Below are 19,194 nucleotides of genomic sequence, written 5' to 3' on the forward strand. Positions count from 1 at the left end.
GAGAGCTGAGGTTGTCCCACTGAGCTGTAATCCCCAGGGTTGGGTGCAGCAACAGGGTCAGCACAGGCCCCCTTGGCCCTGCTGACTGCCTGGCTGCGTCAAGTTGTGTCACTCTGTCCCTTCTCTGGGGCATTGTGTTACCTGTGGTGTCACCCTGTGAGTCCTGTGGCATTTCACAACTATTCAGGCCAACCACCACATCCCAAAGCTGCAGCACCCTCCACTCTATCTCCATGCTGTTCCACCCTGTCCTCAGTCGTCATTGTAAGGCCATTTCATCACACTTCCAGCATAAGACAGCCCTTCCAAGGCAGGTTTTAATGCACTGGTGCCTCCAGCCTGCCAGAGAGTCTCTTAGGGACACTGAGCAGACAGGATGGAATCCCTTTCTTTACAAAGTTCTAAAAAATTCTTTCAGTTGTACCCAGCTGTAAGTTTTGCTGCTTCCCTTCTGTTTTGCTGTTTGGTCTTTGCTCAGTTCAGACAATGAAGAGCTGCTCTTCCTGGCCTTAACTTGACTGTGCTGTGGGATCTGTGTCTGTGATTCTTTTGGGCTCTGTGTGGACGTCTGCATGCATCCCCTCACAGGGTGAAGGGCTCAGTCAGATTAATTCCTGGATCTCATCTACTCCTGGACTATCAAAGTGTTTGATTTAAAAGCAGATGATTAGAACCCCTTTGTTGTCATGTTTAGGCCAACCCCCACGTGTTTGATCCTTGGGGTGGGAGGAAGAAGGTCGGCATAGGTGTCCCAGAGGTGACTGAGAACAAGGAACCTGCTTCCTCTGTCCAGAACATATGACAGAAAGCCATAACTGATCCGGGGAAGTAGAAGGATAAAAAAGAGGGATCAGTGTGACTGCCCAGAGCTGTGAGGTAGTAGTTGAGCTCCCTGAGCAATCCACCAAGGTCTGAACAGCAGGAGCTCTTTCAGTGAGGGAGCAGCAACCCTTGCTGATTATCTGATCCCCTCCTACCCTTTGCAGTCAGCAAGAGAGAGAGGATCACTGTGACATTCCTGATCTCCTACTAAGCACTAGTAATTAGTGAGATGCAAAGGGCTCTATAAAATTTGCAAAGGGCACAAACTCAAAAACAAAACCGACATCAAGTCCTAGATAATGAAGATGTTTATGGTAAAATTATGAAACTGAGTAATAATGGTACAAATTAGATCGGGGATGAAATGCTTGCTCTGAATTTCAGTTTCTTTAATTTTCAGAATTTTCACATAAATATTTTCAGGCATTTGCGGTCGCCATTATCTCAAATGCTCTGAGACGAAACAGCTTTGATTCACATGTTATTTGAAAAAATTAATGTGCTGCAAAGGCATTGATTTTATTTTAAAGCTCTCAAAACATCATAAACTGTTCAAACTCTTAAGATATTTGGCTTCTCCCATAAATTTCTTACAATAACTTAGAAGACGCTAATTTTAACTTGTCCTATATTGCCTCTCCCATATTTGCCTTGAGCTTGTTAAATCTGATTGCTGTTTCAGGGTCTTTTATTTACTAAAATATTCTTGCAGTGGAAGAATTGTGTGGTTGACTATCTGGCTCCGGAATCCAGAGGCTTTTGCCTCATTTTCCCTGACTCAAAATACAGTCCTCATCTCAGTGGTTTTGTGATTCTGAGGAGTGAGCACCTTTGCACTACTCACTGTCCAATCAGGGCCTGATGTTTGATATTTACTAGGCCGCTGTAAAATTAATTGGTGAGTCGAAGTCCACATTACAGTTCTTGACAAGAATTTTACTGTAGTTTATATTCTTTTCACTTGTCCCTGTGCTCTTCCTTCTTCTGTTTCTTATATATTGCTTTATTCTGTTCTGCCTCTTAGGTCTGTCACTGCTGACTGCTTTACCTTTGAAAATTTTGTTCCTGAGACTTTTCTCAAAGCTGAGCTACTTTACCTATACACTCCCAGGTCGTTCCCTTTTACCACATGTCAATTCCAGCTCCTCTTCTGCTTTCATGACTCCATTCTTCTTTTTTTATCCTCCTTCTCTCTTATGTAGTCATTGCCTGCTCTCCTTCTTTGCCTGTCTTGCAACTGCCTTCTCCTGTGACACCAGTTGCTTTCTTTATTTCTCTTTTTTTTTTCTCTTTATCCAGGTGACCTCTGCCTCCAGTTCAGTCTCCAGCCACCTGATGGGTGAAAATATGTCAAAGTTGGGTTGACCATCAGAATTAAAGTTTGTGACCTCCCACATGAACCGCTTGACTCAATCTAACCTTAATTATAATCTTTAGGATTTTATATATTTGTGCACATTAATAACGAATGTGTTTCAATGCTCAAAGTCTTAAAATAGTGTTGTATGTCTGGATCTTTGTGTTCCCCATACAACCTTGGAAATAACAATACTTATGTACGTTCTGTGCCTCAACAACACCCTTCCTTTCACATCTGAAATGTGCTATGCACAGCTGGGCTCAACAGCATTTTGTGAGGATGTACAATTATGGGAAGGCATGAGCCAACTTTCCTGCATCAGACTGAAGGGAATGGATGAGTGAGATTCTTGGCTCCCCTATGAAGAATGAAGCCTTGAGTATGGCAAACAGGACGGTCAGAAGTGGGGTGTTTTTAAAAAACACTGACCTGTGCGGCAGAAAGTTGTTGGTAGGGCAGGGTGTCAGTCCCACGTGTGGTGCTGGGTGGTGAGAGAAAGCGGCCAACAATTTTAAGATTGTTTCTTGGAACATGTTTGCCAGGTGTGCTGCTGGAAATGCTTGTTCCAGATTTCCATGCCTTTGCTATTTGTTGTCTGGCTCAAGGAAAAGCCTTGAGTGGGCAGTGGAGAGCACCCTTTTCTACTGTGTGTGTGCCTCTGTGGCTGAACCCACCCCAGGGGGAAGCAGGATATGGTTATGGTTTCTTAGCTGATACCAGCTTTTCATTTACGGTGTGCAAAAACCAGACTGTCTGGTCCTGTCACTTAGGGTCAAGCCCGCTGTCAGAGGCAGGTCACTTAAGCAGTGTAAAGGAGGCACCTGAACTTGGACAGCGACGCATTTCTTCTTACACTTGTGGTCTTGCACCCAGTGACAGGTAAACAGCATCTTTGCTATTCAGTAAGTTAGAAAAGAGAAGCAAAGAGACCCCCTCCCCAAACATGCAACAATCAGATGTAGTTTACTTTTTTTATATTTTCCTTAATTTTTTTGCCCCAGAAAAGGCTTTTGCAGGTGCTCACTGGTTCTTAAACCTGCCTTAACTATCTGTGGAATATAAAATAAACATTCGATTTAGTGTTTCTCAGAAAACACTATAAAATGTGTTGGCAAATACCTCTTAAATTGGCATCCCTAGTTTGTGCAAATGGATGTCTGCTGCAGGGCAAGATGGAAGTCACTTTTCTTCCTTTGACTTTGTTTCCATCTGTGCTTCTCTGCTCCTTTTTGCCAACTGGTGGTTTACTGTGGAGTTTGCTAATGTTCAAAACAAGAATAAAAAGCTAGCAGGAAGCTTATTAAATGGTTTTACAGAAATGTCAAGCTTAGCTCTTATAATGTCTCTACCTCTTCCTTTTAGAATCCTGCAAGCAGCTGTGTGCTTCTCTTCTTTTTTCCCTCCAGATTACTAGTTAACATCTGTGCTGTGCTGCAGAGGAAGTGGGAATGACAATGTCTCTGCTCAGGAAGATGAAGTAAACTTAGCAGGAGCAATCTGTGATTGTGTTATGGTGACAACTAGCAGGAGGAACAGAAAGGCAGCAGAAATATCTCTTTAAATAATCTTTAAAATATATAGTTTGGGTTTGTCATTGCCCTGATGAGTGTTTTGTTAACATGTAATTGATTTTCAGCCCTTGGAAATTTTGCTTAATATGAACTGACACTTCAGCTTGGCGGAGTGACCAACCTGCATCATCCCTGCCTCTGAGTTTTCTGGCACTTTAGGCTGGATCTACAAATCCAGATCTACTCATCCAACCTGATGCTTTAAATGTAGGGAAAAAAATTCACATTTCTCAAGGAGGTGCTGTGTTGTGGTGTCTGGCTCCTCACCATACAGTGAACCCTTGCAACATCTAGTCGGGGAGGGGCAGTTTAATCTGACAGGATGGAAGAAGAATGCACCAACCAGCAAAGGCTTTACTGGGGACTCTTATCCTGGATGGCAGGACAGCACATGTGGTAACATCATTCCATCTCCTGCTTGTTTAGTCAGGCAGGCTTTGGATCTGAATGTGAGGGATGGATGCATTTTTTCCTGAGGGATTTCTGCAGTCACTAGTTCAGGATTTGACAGTTTATTTACCAGCATCACTGCCATTGTAAAGTCAGAGGTTTTCTGCAGCAGAGGATGAAATTGTTGAAAAGTAGGGATGTAGAAAATAGATGTTCAAAAGAAAATAGCTGTGATTGTTCCAGGACTTGGAAAAAACTTCAGAGTTTTTATATTCACTCAAGAAGGCAGGTACTGATAGTCCTGTCTGTTTTGTATAAATTCAGTTAATGAGTCTCAGATCAGCAATTAGTGGCTGTCACATCACCAACAGAAAGAAAGAGCAATAATCACCGTAGATGAAGCAAGAAGAGCAAGACTCAGGTGTATGGTTATGATTTTTTACTTTCCTCACTGCAATGCAATCCAGAAATATGTTTACTAGAATGCTGAGTTCAAAACTTCCAGGAGACACTGGATCTCTTTAATACTTTCTTTCCTCCTACAGGTTTTAGGAATGTGGAAATAAGATAGGTCATAGGAAATGCCAGCCTAGTAGCGTGTTTGTTTGTTTGTTTGTTTGTGTGGGTTTTTTTCTCAGCAACAGAAAAACTTCCTGCTGAAAGGCTTGATTTTACAGCTATTTGTACCTCTTGGTAGCTTGTCTGATTTACAGGGTGCTGTGGCAAGGGAAAGGAATATTAAATGACATTGAAAGCATCACTTTTCATCTGTTTCCTCTTTTAACTTATATTATCTGTCTCCTCTCTTAATTTATATTATCCTGTCAGATTACTGTATGTTTGTGGTAACCAGTAGTCAGTTTGTCTTGTGGCATAGTAGATGTCTTTCCCAAGGAAGAATTCCTGGGTGCTGCTATCATAAACACACCCTGGAAAAAAGGTCCAGAAAGGAACAGTCACTTGAGTTTTCTGTATCCTTCATTTAAGTACTATGACTGTTATGGGCTTCTAATGTCTTTTCACTGTTGAAACTGGGGTAATCTGTTAATTTATTTAATGTAAGACAGTCATCAGCATAAAACACGATTAGCATCCATAAATTTTGACTCTGGCATTTTCCGCTGTAGCAGTGGAGCACCTCCCAGAGTGGCCAGGGTTATGATGGTGACCTGGAGGTGAGGAACTCCTTTTAAGTCCTTGATACCCCCTGCCCATTCTTTAGTTCCTTAGCAACAATGCCTCTTTCCTTTTTTTTTTTTCCTAATACATATTCCTCATGATTATCCACACTCCTCTTTTAATTAATTAATAGTTTTTTAAAGCCAGAGCCAGGCATAGCAGCATGTTTATTAGGAAGATTTGGGAAGACACTTGGGACTTTTATTTATTTGTTTGTTTGGGGTTTTTGTTTGGGTTGTGTGTGTGTGTGTGTGGGGGGTGTTTGTTTACTGCGGGGGTGTTGTTTGGTTTTGTTTTGTTTGTGGGTGGTTTTTTTTTTGTTTGGTTGGGGTTTTTTTGGTTTTGTTTTGTTTTGTTTTGTTTTTCTTTTTAGCAAGGCCATCTTTACATTGTCTAGAATTGGCTAAAGGGTAACTTTGGACTGAAACGTTCTTTGTTGGCTGTCTGACTTAGGCTACGAGTTACAGAAAAACCAACACCACTCTAGACGTTGAACATCAAAAACTAATATATTCGTAGTAACTTAACCTGGGAGAACTGACATAAGCCAGGGAACCAAGTGTGTCATTGTGGAATTAAGCTGTGTATCATAACGCCTGTGCCCAATGGGATGAATTAAAGGTTGCCCCAGCAACCTTAATTCTCACATTTTCTAACTTCTGAATGCTTCTCTTTGAGATGCTAATATTAGTCTGTTCACTTTTTTTTTTCTGTAGCTAATTTAACAGTAATAATGTGCTTGAATTTTAGAGATGGGTATGAAGGCCAATCATTGTTGTAAACATCTTGCCTAGTGAATCATGATGTTGATTCACAGTTATAGTTTATTTTTTGTTTGTATTGCAGATGTGTTTGTGACCTCTTCCCTATTGTACGAACACCATATGTATGTCTGAAGTAACTGTCAGAGCAAAAAGATTGCACCTCTAATAATAGTTTATGGGTAACACATTGATCCAGTAAAAAGAAGAATGAGGAAGCAACAACAATCATTCTGAGCCCTGGTGGCAGGACGGAAACTACGTGGGTGCTATTGAGGACTCTTTACAGCTGATGTGGCAGAGAAGGGGTTTAAGGAAAGTTATGGAAAGGTCAGTGTGCTGGCTTTGGAAAGATTTACAGGGAGCAGGAGCTTGCAAAAGAAATAGCAAATACCTGCCCCCCCCAAAAAAAAAAAAAAAAAAGAAAAAAAGGATGTCAGGGCTACCTTTTTCAACAAACGGCATGGCAGTATTATCTGTGCTGTTATCTGAATTAGGGGCCAGTGTAAAAGATTTTGGGTTTTTTGACTGCCCCGTGTTTGCTCACCAACTCACCTCTTGTAATAGCTTTAAACAGATCTTGTTTTGATGAGTTTTGCCTACTGCTAATACTGCCAAAATACTTTGATCTCAGTTTTTTCATGTTTGTGTCACCTTTCATCTGTGTTCCATAAGTCTGAGGTACTTCGGGATGAACCTTCTGCAACACAGGCGGTGGTTGCAGGAATGATGTTTGCATCACAAAGGATGTCTTCTGCTTTTTTTGCTGACTTCTGTAGAGCTACAGTCTTTGCCTTCACTGGCAGAAGTCCAGAATATAAAAAAAAAAAAAAACCACAAAAACGATATTCAACTTTTTTTGTTGTTGAAGTACACCTCTGTGCTGTGAGGGATGTTTTATGTGGGCAGGAGACCAGAGCTTTGCTGAAGAAACCCAGAATAAGCTAAGAACCAGCACTTTCCTAGACTCTGCTCCAACCTCCCTGACAAACCTGTGCTCACCTGCTCCAGGCATGGCTGTCCTATCTTTGTGGAGCACACACGGAAGAAAACCCGGGGCCCACACTGGTCACCGTGTGCTGGCTCCCATCTCTCCAACCAGGTTTAGCGCACTTTTGGAGTGGGTTAACTGTGTCCATACTGTGCAGCACCTTGCCAAGGATCTGCATGCTAACAGGGTAGTTCTAAAGTGTAACTGTTTAAGTTGGGTAGGTGGTTGGAGTTTCTTTAGTTCAAAATATCAGAAATACCAAGTGTAATTTTATAACTGTCCTACCAGTCGTGTGTTTGCTCCTTGCTCTAGGGAGTAGAGTAGAGCTCCTTGCTCTACTTCTCTTAGTTCCAGGTTGCCCCAAAGCAAACTGCCACAGTCAGCAAGTAGGGGCTTTGTAGAAAAGTAGGAATGAGGCAAATGGAGAGACGTGTAGATGAATGAGGCAGGTGGTAAATCCTACTGACTGATGCAATCAGATCTCTCCCTTGAGCACCCTCTCCCAGTCACACACAGCTAGATGTGGTACTCACAGCTATCCTTTGTAAAGGTTAAAAACATTCATAGGGTCAAAGTTAAGACTTCCAGAGCCTGGTTCTGTTTTTTGTAATAGTCTGTAAACTTTGTTACACTCAAAATCTTGCTAATGGGCAAAGAGAAGGCACATCTTACATATATAAAACTAAAAATTTCATGTCAGTGTGACTGAAATCTTAGTCTAAACATTACCATCAGTCCAGATGTATTCATAGTGATAATGCAGTTAAAGTTGTTGCATGCAGGTTTCTGAGTTTCTATCTATTTTCTGGTATTTTGATCCCCTTCTTCTGGTCCTTTGGATCCTAAGGTTGATGGTTTTGTTTTGCTGTTGGTGCTGGTGTTGGTGGGGATATTATGGCAAGTTGTCAACATCTGGGTCTTTCACTGGCTAGGATAAAATATCACGTTGATGGCTTCTTCTTCACTCACTTGGAGTTTCCTTTCTATGTTAGCTAATATATTTTCATACATTTCCCTTTCTTCATTGGTCTGGTATTCCACATTACACCGGATGTTACTGAATATGATTCTTTTTAAGCATTCTACATACTATTTTTTTGTTTTCTTTGCTATCCCCTAAACCCAGATTTGTTCAGTTCCCCTGTCTACAGATCTGTCTTTCTCTAACTGGCCAGTGGTGAGATGCTTGTTACAGTGGTGGGGTCTCTGATGTCAAGTATGTGCCCCATCTTGTATCCCCTCCCCATACTCCTCTGTGCCATATCCTGTGTCTCCTCAGGGTCTCTCTGTCATACCAGACCCATTTTTCCTTGAGAGGGAAAGAAGAAGGGCAGGCACTGATCTCTTTTCTGTGGTGACCAGTGACAGGAGCTGAGGGAATGACCTGAAGTTCTGTCACGGGAGGTTTAGGTTGCATATCAAATTAGAAAAAAGGTTCTTTACCCAGAGAGCGGTTGGGCACTGGAAGAGGCTCCCCAGGGAAGTGGTCACAGCCCCAAGCCTAGCAGAGTTCAAGAAACGTTTGGATGATACTTCTCAGGCACAAGGTGTGACTGTTGGGGATGGTTCCATGCATGGCTAAGGGTTGGACTTGATGATCCTTGTGGGTTCTTTCCAAGTCAGCATAATCTGTGATTCTGTGATTATATATCATTAGGTTACAGTCATAAAATCATGATAGCACTGCACAAAGACAAAGGAAATAGAGCAAATTAGCCCTAAGCCCCTGCTTGATTAGAAAAATTGTTCATGCTCTACCCTACAAACCCTTTGTGGTGTGGGAAGCAGGTCAGGGTTTGTGCTGCTTCTTTAAAGTGCTCTTGCAACTGTAGCTTTTCTTCAGTGTTGCTTTTGGATTTTAATACAGTTGCAGATATTTATTCACAGGTGGCTCCTTGGATTATGTTAATTGAAATCTGTGCAACTGCCAAAACCAATTACCCTCAGCTTTCCTTGCCAATGCCTTTACTGCTGGATAGATGTTTTTACAGACTCATTCACAGAGGGTAATAGTGGGAAGGCTTTGTTTCATGTTTAAAATTAAGGGTTTGATTTTGATTTGGATCTGAATAAAATTCTGCTCTGCGAATCTGTTTAAGTCACATCTAATTCACACATAACATGATTCTTGTCATGTAGGATGCTCTGTTGCCCCTTTACCAAACAGTCACATAGGGGAGACTGGACAGCTGCATGATCCAGTGGTCTCCATAGTGGTTGTGACATGGGAGCTCTTAGACTCTCTGCTCTGCTACCTGCCCACTGTGGGACTATAAAGGAAATGTTATGTCTTTATTTTCTCCACCTGTGTTGTAACAATTTGTATTTTAAAGTCAGGCACATTTTTTAAGCACAGAAATGTGTTGGTCTGCTCATTTTTCATTGCTTTTAATATGTGTCTACTGGAGTGAAAATAATCCCTGATGCCTTGTTGGTAACAGCAGTTTTACGTTTCTTAGCTTGTAAAAAGAAAAATAACACTTAGAGACACAACCTCACGTCTTCGCTGCAGCTTGTGCTCCTCTGAAAATATTTCTTTTCTGAATTATTATTGTCAAGTCTTAGCAAGTAGTGGGGCTTGAGAAACAATGCTTGGGGATACTGGGTCAAAGTCATTATGGCTGCTTAATTGTTTAATACATAGGAAGTAGGTGGTGGAAGTGAATATTCTATTTCATAATGATGGGTAATCATGAGGCGAGTGTAGGATTCTCTGTAGAGACTCATGCTCCTGAAAGTGTTTATAAGACATACAGAAAAGAGAATGGAGAATAGATGTTGTGATAAAGCTGGGCTTTACAGAAGAAGAACTAGGAAAACCGAGTGAGAGCAGCAAGTAGCAGACTTAAAAAAGCAAGCAACTGTCCTTTGCGCTACCATGTAGTTATACCATGGGAGTCCTTGCAGTGGAAATTGTGTGTGCTAAAAATGTGCATGGATTCCAAAAGGACTGAATAAATTTGTGGGGAAAAGGGTTCACTGGTCTGAAGTAAAAACGACAGCATTTCAGTTCAAGTCTCTGTGGCAAGTTGAGAGGCCATCCTGGAGAGTCTGCCTTTGAATCCTGTTGGTGAGAGATCCTTGGCTAGGTGGACCTTTGATCTGAGCTGAAAGGCATACTCTAATGTTTTTCTGAAGAAAATCAATCAGCCCGTGGGAGCTTACTCTCCCGCCCTTCATTTTCCTTCCTTGTCCTCTAGTATCCCCCACTTTCCTGTCACGAAGTCTAATACTTTCTTCTGAGTAACTCCCCTGCTTTTCTCATCCATACCACCAAATGTGATTTGGGATCCATCCTGAAACTGTTCTTGCCAAGGTTTCTAATATTGTCCCCTTTTTTGATATATCCTCTCTCTCTCTCTCTCTTTCTCTATCTTTCTCTGCCTTCTGGATTGTTGGTCCTGACTGTCCCTCAGCATCTCCTAAAAAGGATCCTCTTCATTTCCTCTCCCACTTTCTGTTAAATTTTCACATAGCTTTCACTGTTGCCCTTCTGTTATTCCTTAAACTCTGGTTAGTCTCCTTCTCTAAGGCTCCCTGTAAACAGCTATGTAATTGTTTTCCTTAAAGCCTGTCATAACAGATTTTCTGTGCTCTGGTGTGTGCAGGGAAGTTGGCAGTGGTTAATTTCCCAGCTGTTCACAAGTGTTTTCCGTGTTTTTTTGTGCACTCATGGCTTTGTGGGTTTGGTTGTGTTGCCTTCAGGCTCATTGTGCCATGCGAGCACTTGGGGCAAGAGCAGCCTTTTAGTGTGTTTGAGCAAGGCACTAGAACTCCACGTGTGGGACATTTGGGTGTACCGCAGACAGGCAGTAACTAGGACAGAGCCTGACATTTATTCATGCTGATAAACTGCTGTCTTGTGTTATGAAAGTGACTGTCTTTCATTCAGATAATTTATAGACAGAATACCGGTATATTCAGCCTTTAAAACATACCACTGGAGCAAACATTAATAAGCATGTCACCTTTTATTCTGCTTTGGTAAAATTAAGAAAAAAAGGTGCCTTGAAAGTTTACACTGGATATGTTCTCTCTTCAGGGCGCAAAGGGACCTTCAAGAGGAAAGGCGTCAAAGGCTGGACCAAAAAAACGGGTAAGATCCACGAGTCTTAAAAAATGTTTTTTCCTTCTTTAGCTATGAGGTGCAAAATAGATTCCATCTGAACAATGGCTTTTTAAATGGAATTGGTAAAATACCAATTGACTTAGCAGTGTGGAGTTGCTCTGGGTTTCCACTGAGAAGAAAATTACACTAGCAAATTAGAATAAAAATGTCAGCTAAAACAAAGGCGCAAATTAGGTAAAATGCAATATGAAAGTATTAAAGCAAAATGTTTGGGGTGTAAATTCCAAAATATAAACTGACTCAGACACTGAGAAAAACTGCCTGCTCAGTTTAGAAAATTCAAAATACAGTCCATATTCACTTAACATAGAAATACAAGCATTAGAGAAATAACATTAACTTTTTTGACTGAGAGCCTCATGATAATGTCTTTACTGTTGGGCAAATAAGTGCTTAGAATACTCTGATTTAATCTACCTTCGTCTTATTTAGCTCCATTGTCATGGATGGGAGAGAGAGTCTATGTGCCTTTAAACAGGCGTATTGATAAACAGCTTTTCACTTTGTTGGGACAGATCCCAGTCTTGCTAAGTGTTCCTCTTTTGACCCTTTACAAATGAGAAGTAATTTACTTTTAAATGAAAATCATATATAAAAATGTTAAGCCCACAATACTTTTTATCTGATTCACTAGGGAAAACAGCCACTAAACTAACTGGCATTGAATTGTGTATGATGAATGCCCTACAAGCAGGTGTTCATGTGGGGAGCATTAAATCACAAACAACTGTTCTGCCATCATTGTCTCATGTGTATCAGAGTGCCTGGCCTTCCCTACAGCTTGCTCATTTCAGCTCCCTTGGGGAAAAAAATAAGGCTGCAGCCTGTGACTTTCCCTGGATGCCTGGCATATACAGAATTCTCTGTTACTTTCAGCCACTGCACATTTTGTCAGAGCATTGTGCTTTTTGCCTTCATGGTGCTCTGCAAAAAGCAAAGCTTTGCTGGGTCCAGTCTCTGTGCCTGCAACCAGGCTGCATTTATGCCTTGGACTCACCCACAGCTGTATGGCTATAAAGTTTAGCCTTATGGCTATAAAGTTTAGGACTCAGAGAACTGTATTTAAAAGAATGATTGATTTATTTTAAATCAACTCATTACACATTTTGAGCGGAGGGAGAAATTTTGCCTGGAGCAGTTAAGCACTTTAATCAGCAACTTTGTGTTCTGACAGTTTTTCTGTAAGGACAATTAATTGAAACTCATTCCTGCAGTGATTCATTTTCCCTTTAATGGTATCATATCATGACATCAACCCAAGGCTAGCCCAGGGAGAGCAGCAGTCTGTTTTGGGAGAATGCAAATCCATTGGCCTTTACAAGAAATTCGTTAACTTTCCTCCGGGAGCCACATTCCTCTAGATTTGTATTTTGAACTTTTTTCTAAGAGTAGCTTAGAGAATAACACATCAGGAGTAATTGCAGGTCCTTGACTTGTACTGTTGAGACCTATTAAGTATGGGTCTTTTGGGTATTACATGGTCAAACTTTTAAACCGATATTGAAGTGGAATTGGTTGAGTTTTGTCACTGTTGTTACTCCAGTTTTATTACAGGGCAGGGCCCATCTTCAGACAGCAGCTCTTCCAACTCACTGAACTCTTACTGTCAAGTGTAGCCCTTCAAAAAACCTCAAATTTTGTCCTGCCATTTGTGTTTTTCTGCTCTGCTCAAAACGATGGGTGGGGGAATGTTGTTTTTTCCTCCTTGCTCTGGTGCTGCTTTGGGAGGGAGAGAAACAATCATAGTCATGTTGCACTAATGAGCTTGTCTTTCCTGTGCAAGGATGAAGATGCCTCCACTGAAGCAGGAGATGCTCTTGGAGACTTGGCAGCAAGGGCTCTTGTCAAATCCCCAGATCAACTGGAGCTGACTGAAGCTGTGAGTAAAACAATACCTGTGTTGACATGGGATGTGTACAAAGCTCCATATGCTGAAGCCTATCCATTGGTTTTGGAGAAAATCCTGCAAGAGTAAAACTCCAATACTTGCTGAAGTACAGTGTCTGCAGCACAAACTGTCTTTCAGCAGGAAAAAAGAGAGAATGTGCTTTGAAACACAATTCTGGACTTAAGACAGTGTAACTGCCTGGAGCTGATCCAAAAGGGGAAATGGGGCTGGGGCATCACTCAGTTAAGAAGGACCCCAGAGACAACCCTGAGCTTTTCAGGTGCTTCTGTGCAATACAGGGAAGCGTACTAAAATTTATTGCCATTTCTTCCCAGGTGGGTTCAGTAGGGTTGCAGTCAGTCACTCTTCCAGCTGCAGTCGTTTCTCTCTTCCCACTGCCTTATAAAAATCTAGCATTGCTCCCTGTCCTCTGAGTAGCTCTCTTAGGGAAGCTTTATGCATTTCCTCCAACTCAGGTAGCAAAAACAGTTACCAGCAGTACTGGGGTTTGTTCATAGTGGTCAATCCTAAAAGCACTGCCACTGAGCTTACTGTTTGTTTTTGGACAGTGTAAGCTTGAAGACACAGCTTGTCTGGTTTGCTCCATAGAATGCAGCTAGCATTTTTCAAGTGCTGCCATATCTTAAATAAGAATTACCACTAAGAAATCCCATTGAAATACTATGTAGGAAGTGGGATGACTGTTCTGGATTCCACTCTGAGCCTGCCTGGCCACAAGCATTGCTCCTATGGAGGCATCAGCTGCATGTGGAGTATCTGCAGTTAACTCAACATCATAGAGCTGAGGATAAACATGGTGATTTTTGTTGCTGCTTGTTGTATTAATAGTGAAATTTTATTTACAATACCATTTTTTTTCCGTTCCAAAGGAATTAAAACAGGAAATTACACGCACCTTGACAGCTGATAATCCCCAAGCTCCCAAGAATATTGTCAGATTCAGCTTTAAAGTAAGTGTGGCATGACCTGTAAAACTGAAATGAGATTTTTTGCAATTAATTGGTTTTGTGTTTTCCTTTGATATATAACCAGGTAAATTTTCTGTTAATACAGCTTCATCTGTTTACATATTTGCTGCCAATGGTTCCTAAAGGGTTTTGCAGAGGGTAAAAGTCTAAAAGCATTTATGCATTTATTTAGAAGGAGGATATTACAATTACAGAACTGTCAGTGAATGTAATTAATGCAGCTAATTTCAGGTGGTAACTTTTCCCATTCTGTGGGAGTTAGAAGACAAAAAGCAATTCTTTTCTCAGTCCTTAGAATAGTTATGCTAACACTTAAAGATTCAATTGTTTGAATTATAAGAGAGCTCAGAAATGTGTTTCGTGAACTCACTGACAATCTTTATTCATGATGAGTAGGAGTGAGCAAGGGAGGGTGCATCAGTTGGCCAGAAAACATCCAAGAGTCACACCTTCACAGCTGTGTACGCAGAGCATATGCTGCATTACCTTCTTTTGTGTGTACAGCCAGCAACTGCAGGGAAGCTGCATGGGAAGAGTGGAATGATGGCTTTGCCTCCCACTCCTCTCTTGAAAGGGTTGCATGCCTCAAAGAAATGGCACAGGGACAGCTCTGCTAACTCTAGGTTTGGATTATCCCAAATTTAAGGCAGGTGTTGTGGTTTATTCCCAACTGGCCCCACACAGCCACTCACTCACTCTCCCCTGGTGGGACTGGGGAGAGAATCAAAGCAGTAAAAATGAGAAAACTCGTGGGTTGAAATAAAGACAGTTTAATAGGGAAAGCAAAAGCTGTGCAAAGCAAAACAAGGAATTCATTCACCATTTCCATGGGCAGGCAGCTGTTCAGCAATCCCCAGGAAAACAGTGCTCCATGTCTCTTAATGGTTGCTTGGGAAGACAAATATCATCATTGCAAATGTCCCTCCTTCCTTCTTCTTCCCCCAGCTTTATATGCTGAGCATGACACCATAAGATATGGAATATCCCTGTGGTCAGCTGGGGTCAGCTGTCCCACCTGTGTCCCCTCCCATCCTCTCGTGCCCCTCCAGCCTCCCCTCCCCAGTGGTGGGGTGGGGAGCAGAAAAGGCCTTGACTCAGTGTGAGCGCTGCTCAGCAATACCTAAAACATCATTGTGTTATCAACGCTTCTTCCAGCACAAATCCAAATCATAGCCCCACAGTAGATACTGTTTTACCCATGGCAAATTATCCCTGGCCAAACTAGCACCTAAGACAACAGACAATCAGCTAAAATATTCCTGAGTCAGTCTCATTTCTGTGTAACTGTGCTTGTTCGACCAAACGTTACATGAGTTCACCAGAGAAAGGAACTCAGTCTAGTGAAAGCAAATAAGATGACCTTCTCTTCTATGTGGAGCTGAAGTTTTCCATATTTATGGTATATAGATGGGTGATCAGTGATCCATATATTCAAGTCCTCCCAAATGATAGAAGTGGGCTTGGTGCTATGCTGTGATTGGTGCAATAAGCAGTATTTTTAAGAAGAAACTAGTAAAGCATCTGTGGTCTGTGGTGTCTTCTGACTGCTTTCAGGTGCAGCTCAAAATCTAAATGATATCGATTGAGCTGTTCTCTCCTGTAAAGATAGTGAGGCATTGGTACAGTTGCCCAGAGAAATTGTGAATTCCTCAGCCCTGGGAGTGTTCAAAGCCAGGTTGGGTGGGGTTTTGAGCAACTTGGTCTAATGGAAGGTGTCCCTGCCCGTCGCAGGGAGGTTGGCACTAGATGATTTTTAAGATCCCTTCCAACATAAACATTTTATGATTCTGTGATTTTATTGGGTTTTTCCTTTTTGTAGGAACGAGAATACAAGCTAGTAGACTACCTGGATCAAACAGCCATTCACTTCTCTTTGAATGGCAACCTGATACCCAAAGATTCAGATGAAGGCAGGCGCCAGAGTATCAAATCAAGCACTGAAGCAGGTAAGTTTATTTTCTGAAATCACAGTAATTTTTAGAAAGGCACTGGTTCCACTTACTCAGCATGATGGAGTGATCATGCTTCATTTACATTGAGTTACACAGCTCCTAGTTTGGATTGCATCGTTGTTGGGAATCAAAATAAGAAAAAATAATCAGCCAGATGTTTGCTGCAGTGTAGAAAGTAGTGTGTGCTTTTTGAGTGATCTGAACACTAACACTGAAATTTTCAAAGTTATTTAGTGTCTTTTAAACGTGTTCCAATACCATTAGTTGGACATACATGTCTAAACTACTTAGCCTGCTTTGAAAGTTTCAGACACGATTTAAAGTAGTAAGGCAGAAATGTTTGCAAATGAGATGATCATTCAGGAAACTATCATATATTTGACTAGTTCTTACATTCTTATCAAGACATCTTCTTCCAGACAATGTTCAGTACAAGACACTGAGTTAGTTAGACCTTGGATCTGAGCTACTACTGCCATTGTTAGGAGTTCAGTCAGAAAGACACAGGAAAGCTCTGTTGTTAGTAAAGAATTCTTACTTGCAGCTTTGGAGGGTAGTGTCTCCTTTATTGTACACTTAACAAAATACACATGATGATTTGAAGTAAGGTAAAGCGCCTAATGGGATCTTCAGTGCCATGAAATCATGGCTGCTTGTTGGCGGTGCTTTTTGTAGATTCCAAACCAACTAGTTCCAGGCAGCTTGACTACACAGTCAAGGCTGTGATTGGAATGTAGACGTCCATCATTCTCTAACAAAACTACTATGTTAATTTTATACATATAAACAAGAACAACCATGTTATAACTTCTCTGTGCTTTGAAAACATTCTTAAAGGTTGTACATAACTGAAGACATTTTTGGAGGATAAAAAGGTCCAGAGCTGAAGGGATACCCAGAAGCAAAGCTCCTCAGATCACAAGTGGATGACAGAAGTATGCTCCGAGTTAAAATATTTTTTTTTAGTTTCAGTCCTGCAGAAGTGATGCAGTTTCATTCTAGTAATAACATTGTCACCTTCTGTGGCTTTGAGCAAACAATCACCCTCCAAATTGGGAATTTGTTACTGTGTTGTCTAATGAGGCAGCATTAGGAAAGGATGCATCTGTGTATTAATGCTTCAGAAGACAGAGAATCTACAGAATATGGTAGGATATGTCCTATTATTCTGGGCTTATTCACTTATCCTTTCTGTCATCAGAAAAGGCTCCTGTTGAGACTCCTGCTGAAACATCCGAACAGGCAGAGATTAAAGATGAAGAACACGCAGGAGATACTGAGGTAATTCTCCACAATCAGCTGAGAGATGTCCATTTTATTTTTAGTATTAGATTTGAAATTGCATTATTATAAAATGGGTTTGCTGAGAAGCTTCTGTGATTGATTCCTTTATATCTGAGATGTCTCTGCTGTAGGTGAGAACCTGCAGAAAACAGCTGGGGTCTTGCTGCCATTTTTCAGTTGCAGAAGCTATGTAGAGGATCACATCAGATCTATCTTTATCCAGATATTATATCAAGGTGCAGTGTAATTTGATGGGATCTGGAATCTTCCTGGACGGTATGTCTGTTGGTGAAAAACAAAATGTGTAGGTGTCAAGCAGCAGGCATAACTAAATGAAATGAACAATGGCCTGATTTAAAGACAGTTGTCTGACAGGAAAGGAGTAGCCTTTGAGAAGTTTGTTCTTATCTACACAGTGTCAGACCCTGGAATCAAATTCAGACTGATTTTAGATGAAGCTTACTGTCTAGCAAGGAAAGGAAAACTCACGGTAGTTTGACTCTGATGGAATCTTCTGGTCCCTGGGTCCGTTTCTCCAAAGGCAGCTGTGCTAAATTATCTGTGCCAAGTTTTGTTTTCAAGCCAAAATGTTCCTGGATTTCTATATCCCCATTTAGATATCATTTCATAATCTCCTCGATCTGATTGCTGGAAGTTTCCTAATTTACATCTTAAATATTGAATCTTCAATTACAGTCTCTTTCACTGGGCAGCAGAAATCTAGCAGTCTGAGAAGAAGGAAAGAGGCTCCGTTTCTTTCAGGGTGGAGTCACTGCTGTGTTTTCTTGCAGGCTGCAGGAGAGGGAGAGGGAGAGGAGGAGGGAGCAGGTGAGGAAGTAGCTGAGGCAGCCGAGGCGGCTGAGGCAGCAGAGGCAGCAGAGGCAGAAGAGCCTCCTCCTCCAAAAGCACCTGAGAAGAAGCTTCCAAACCAGTTCAACTTCATTGAGAGAGCTTCAACGACGCCCTTCAACCCTCTGCGGGTATGCTGCAATTCCTTCAGTGACTTGGAGAACCTTTTCTTTGGGAGGGCATGTGTTTGTGTCATATCCTGTGATCTCTGTTGATACCATTAGGAAAGAAAGTATGGTGTTTTACTCTTGTGAAAGTTTTGGGAGGAGGAAAATCGTGACAGAAGATGTCTTGCCTCATGGACTCTTGGACAGCCTACAAAAAGTTTTGGTGCTATTGTAAATCCTTAAGCCTCTACTTGGATATAGTATTTTTCATGTTTATTTTCTTATCTGAAAAAGTATGGATCGATGGTTAGGATAGTAGCTGAGGACTTGCAATGCGTGAAAGCATTTCCTGTTTGGCACTCAGCCCTTTTATGGTCTCATACTTCAATTCTTACTAGTGTAATAGGAGTATTAATGCCCTTATATTAAAAGGACAGATGTATTTGTGCTTGTATTAAGCATGGGTACTACAGTAACAAACCCATGTGTGATAAATCTTTACTGCTGCTACATGGTACATCTCCCACTCTGTGCATGCAGTTTCCAATCACTACAGACCCAAAACCTTATATTCCTTCCCTAAGTTTTTTGCTGAGCCCATAGCCATTCCCTTTGAGCATGTCTTCATGCGACCTCCTGATTGAGCAATCCCGGTGATGTTGGCCCCCGGCTGAGTACTCAAAAAGGAGGTTTCTGCGTTAGAGATAGAAGTTTCAGAGAGAAAATTCTTTTGCCTTCCTTGCTACCCTAGAATCAGAGTATATGCAGGTTCCCCAGAGAGCCTGCCTGACTTCTTACATCCATTACAGGTGAAGTTAGGTGCCTTTACGTCTGATTGACTTGGAGGGAGATAAGAGTAACTGTGCTGCTGGAGCTACCTTCTCCAGAAAGGAATACTGTCTCTGCCCACTGGTAGAGACAG

The 19,194-nt window shown here is 41.5% G+C and overlaps 1 protein-coding gene across 1 annotated transcript in view; it reads left to right on the plus strand.

The window, feature by feature from the left end:
- DNAI1 (dynein axonemal intermediate chain 1) overlaps positions 1-19,194 on the plus strand; it is a 143,579-nt gene that overhangs the window by 968 nt on the left and 123,417 nt on the right. Inside the window, exons 2-7 of the mRNA XM_027889388.1 lie at positions 11,117-11,170; positions 12,987-13,082; positions 13,982-14,062; positions 15,900-16,026; positions 17,234-17,313; positions 18,108-18,296. Of these exons, the coding sequence (XP_027745189.1) occupies positions 11,117-11,170; positions 12,987-13,082; positions 13,982-14,062; positions 15,900-16,026; positions 17,234-17,313; positions 18,108-18,296 (627 nt within the window). The remainder of the gene's footprint in view (positions 1-11,116; positions 11,171-12,986; positions 13,083-13,981; positions 14,063-15,899; positions 16,027-17,233; positions 17,314-18,107; positions 18,297-19,194) is intronic.

This window comes from Empidonax traillii, unplaced genomic scaffold (genome assembly GCF_003031625.1).
Source record: "Empidonax traillii isolate 1590-97213 ecotype Southwest subspecies unplaced genomic scaffold, ASM303162v1 scaffold262:size680716, whole genome shotgun sequence".
NCBI lineage: Eukaryota > Metazoa > Chordata > Aves > Passeriformes > Tyrannidae > Empidonax > Empidonax traillii.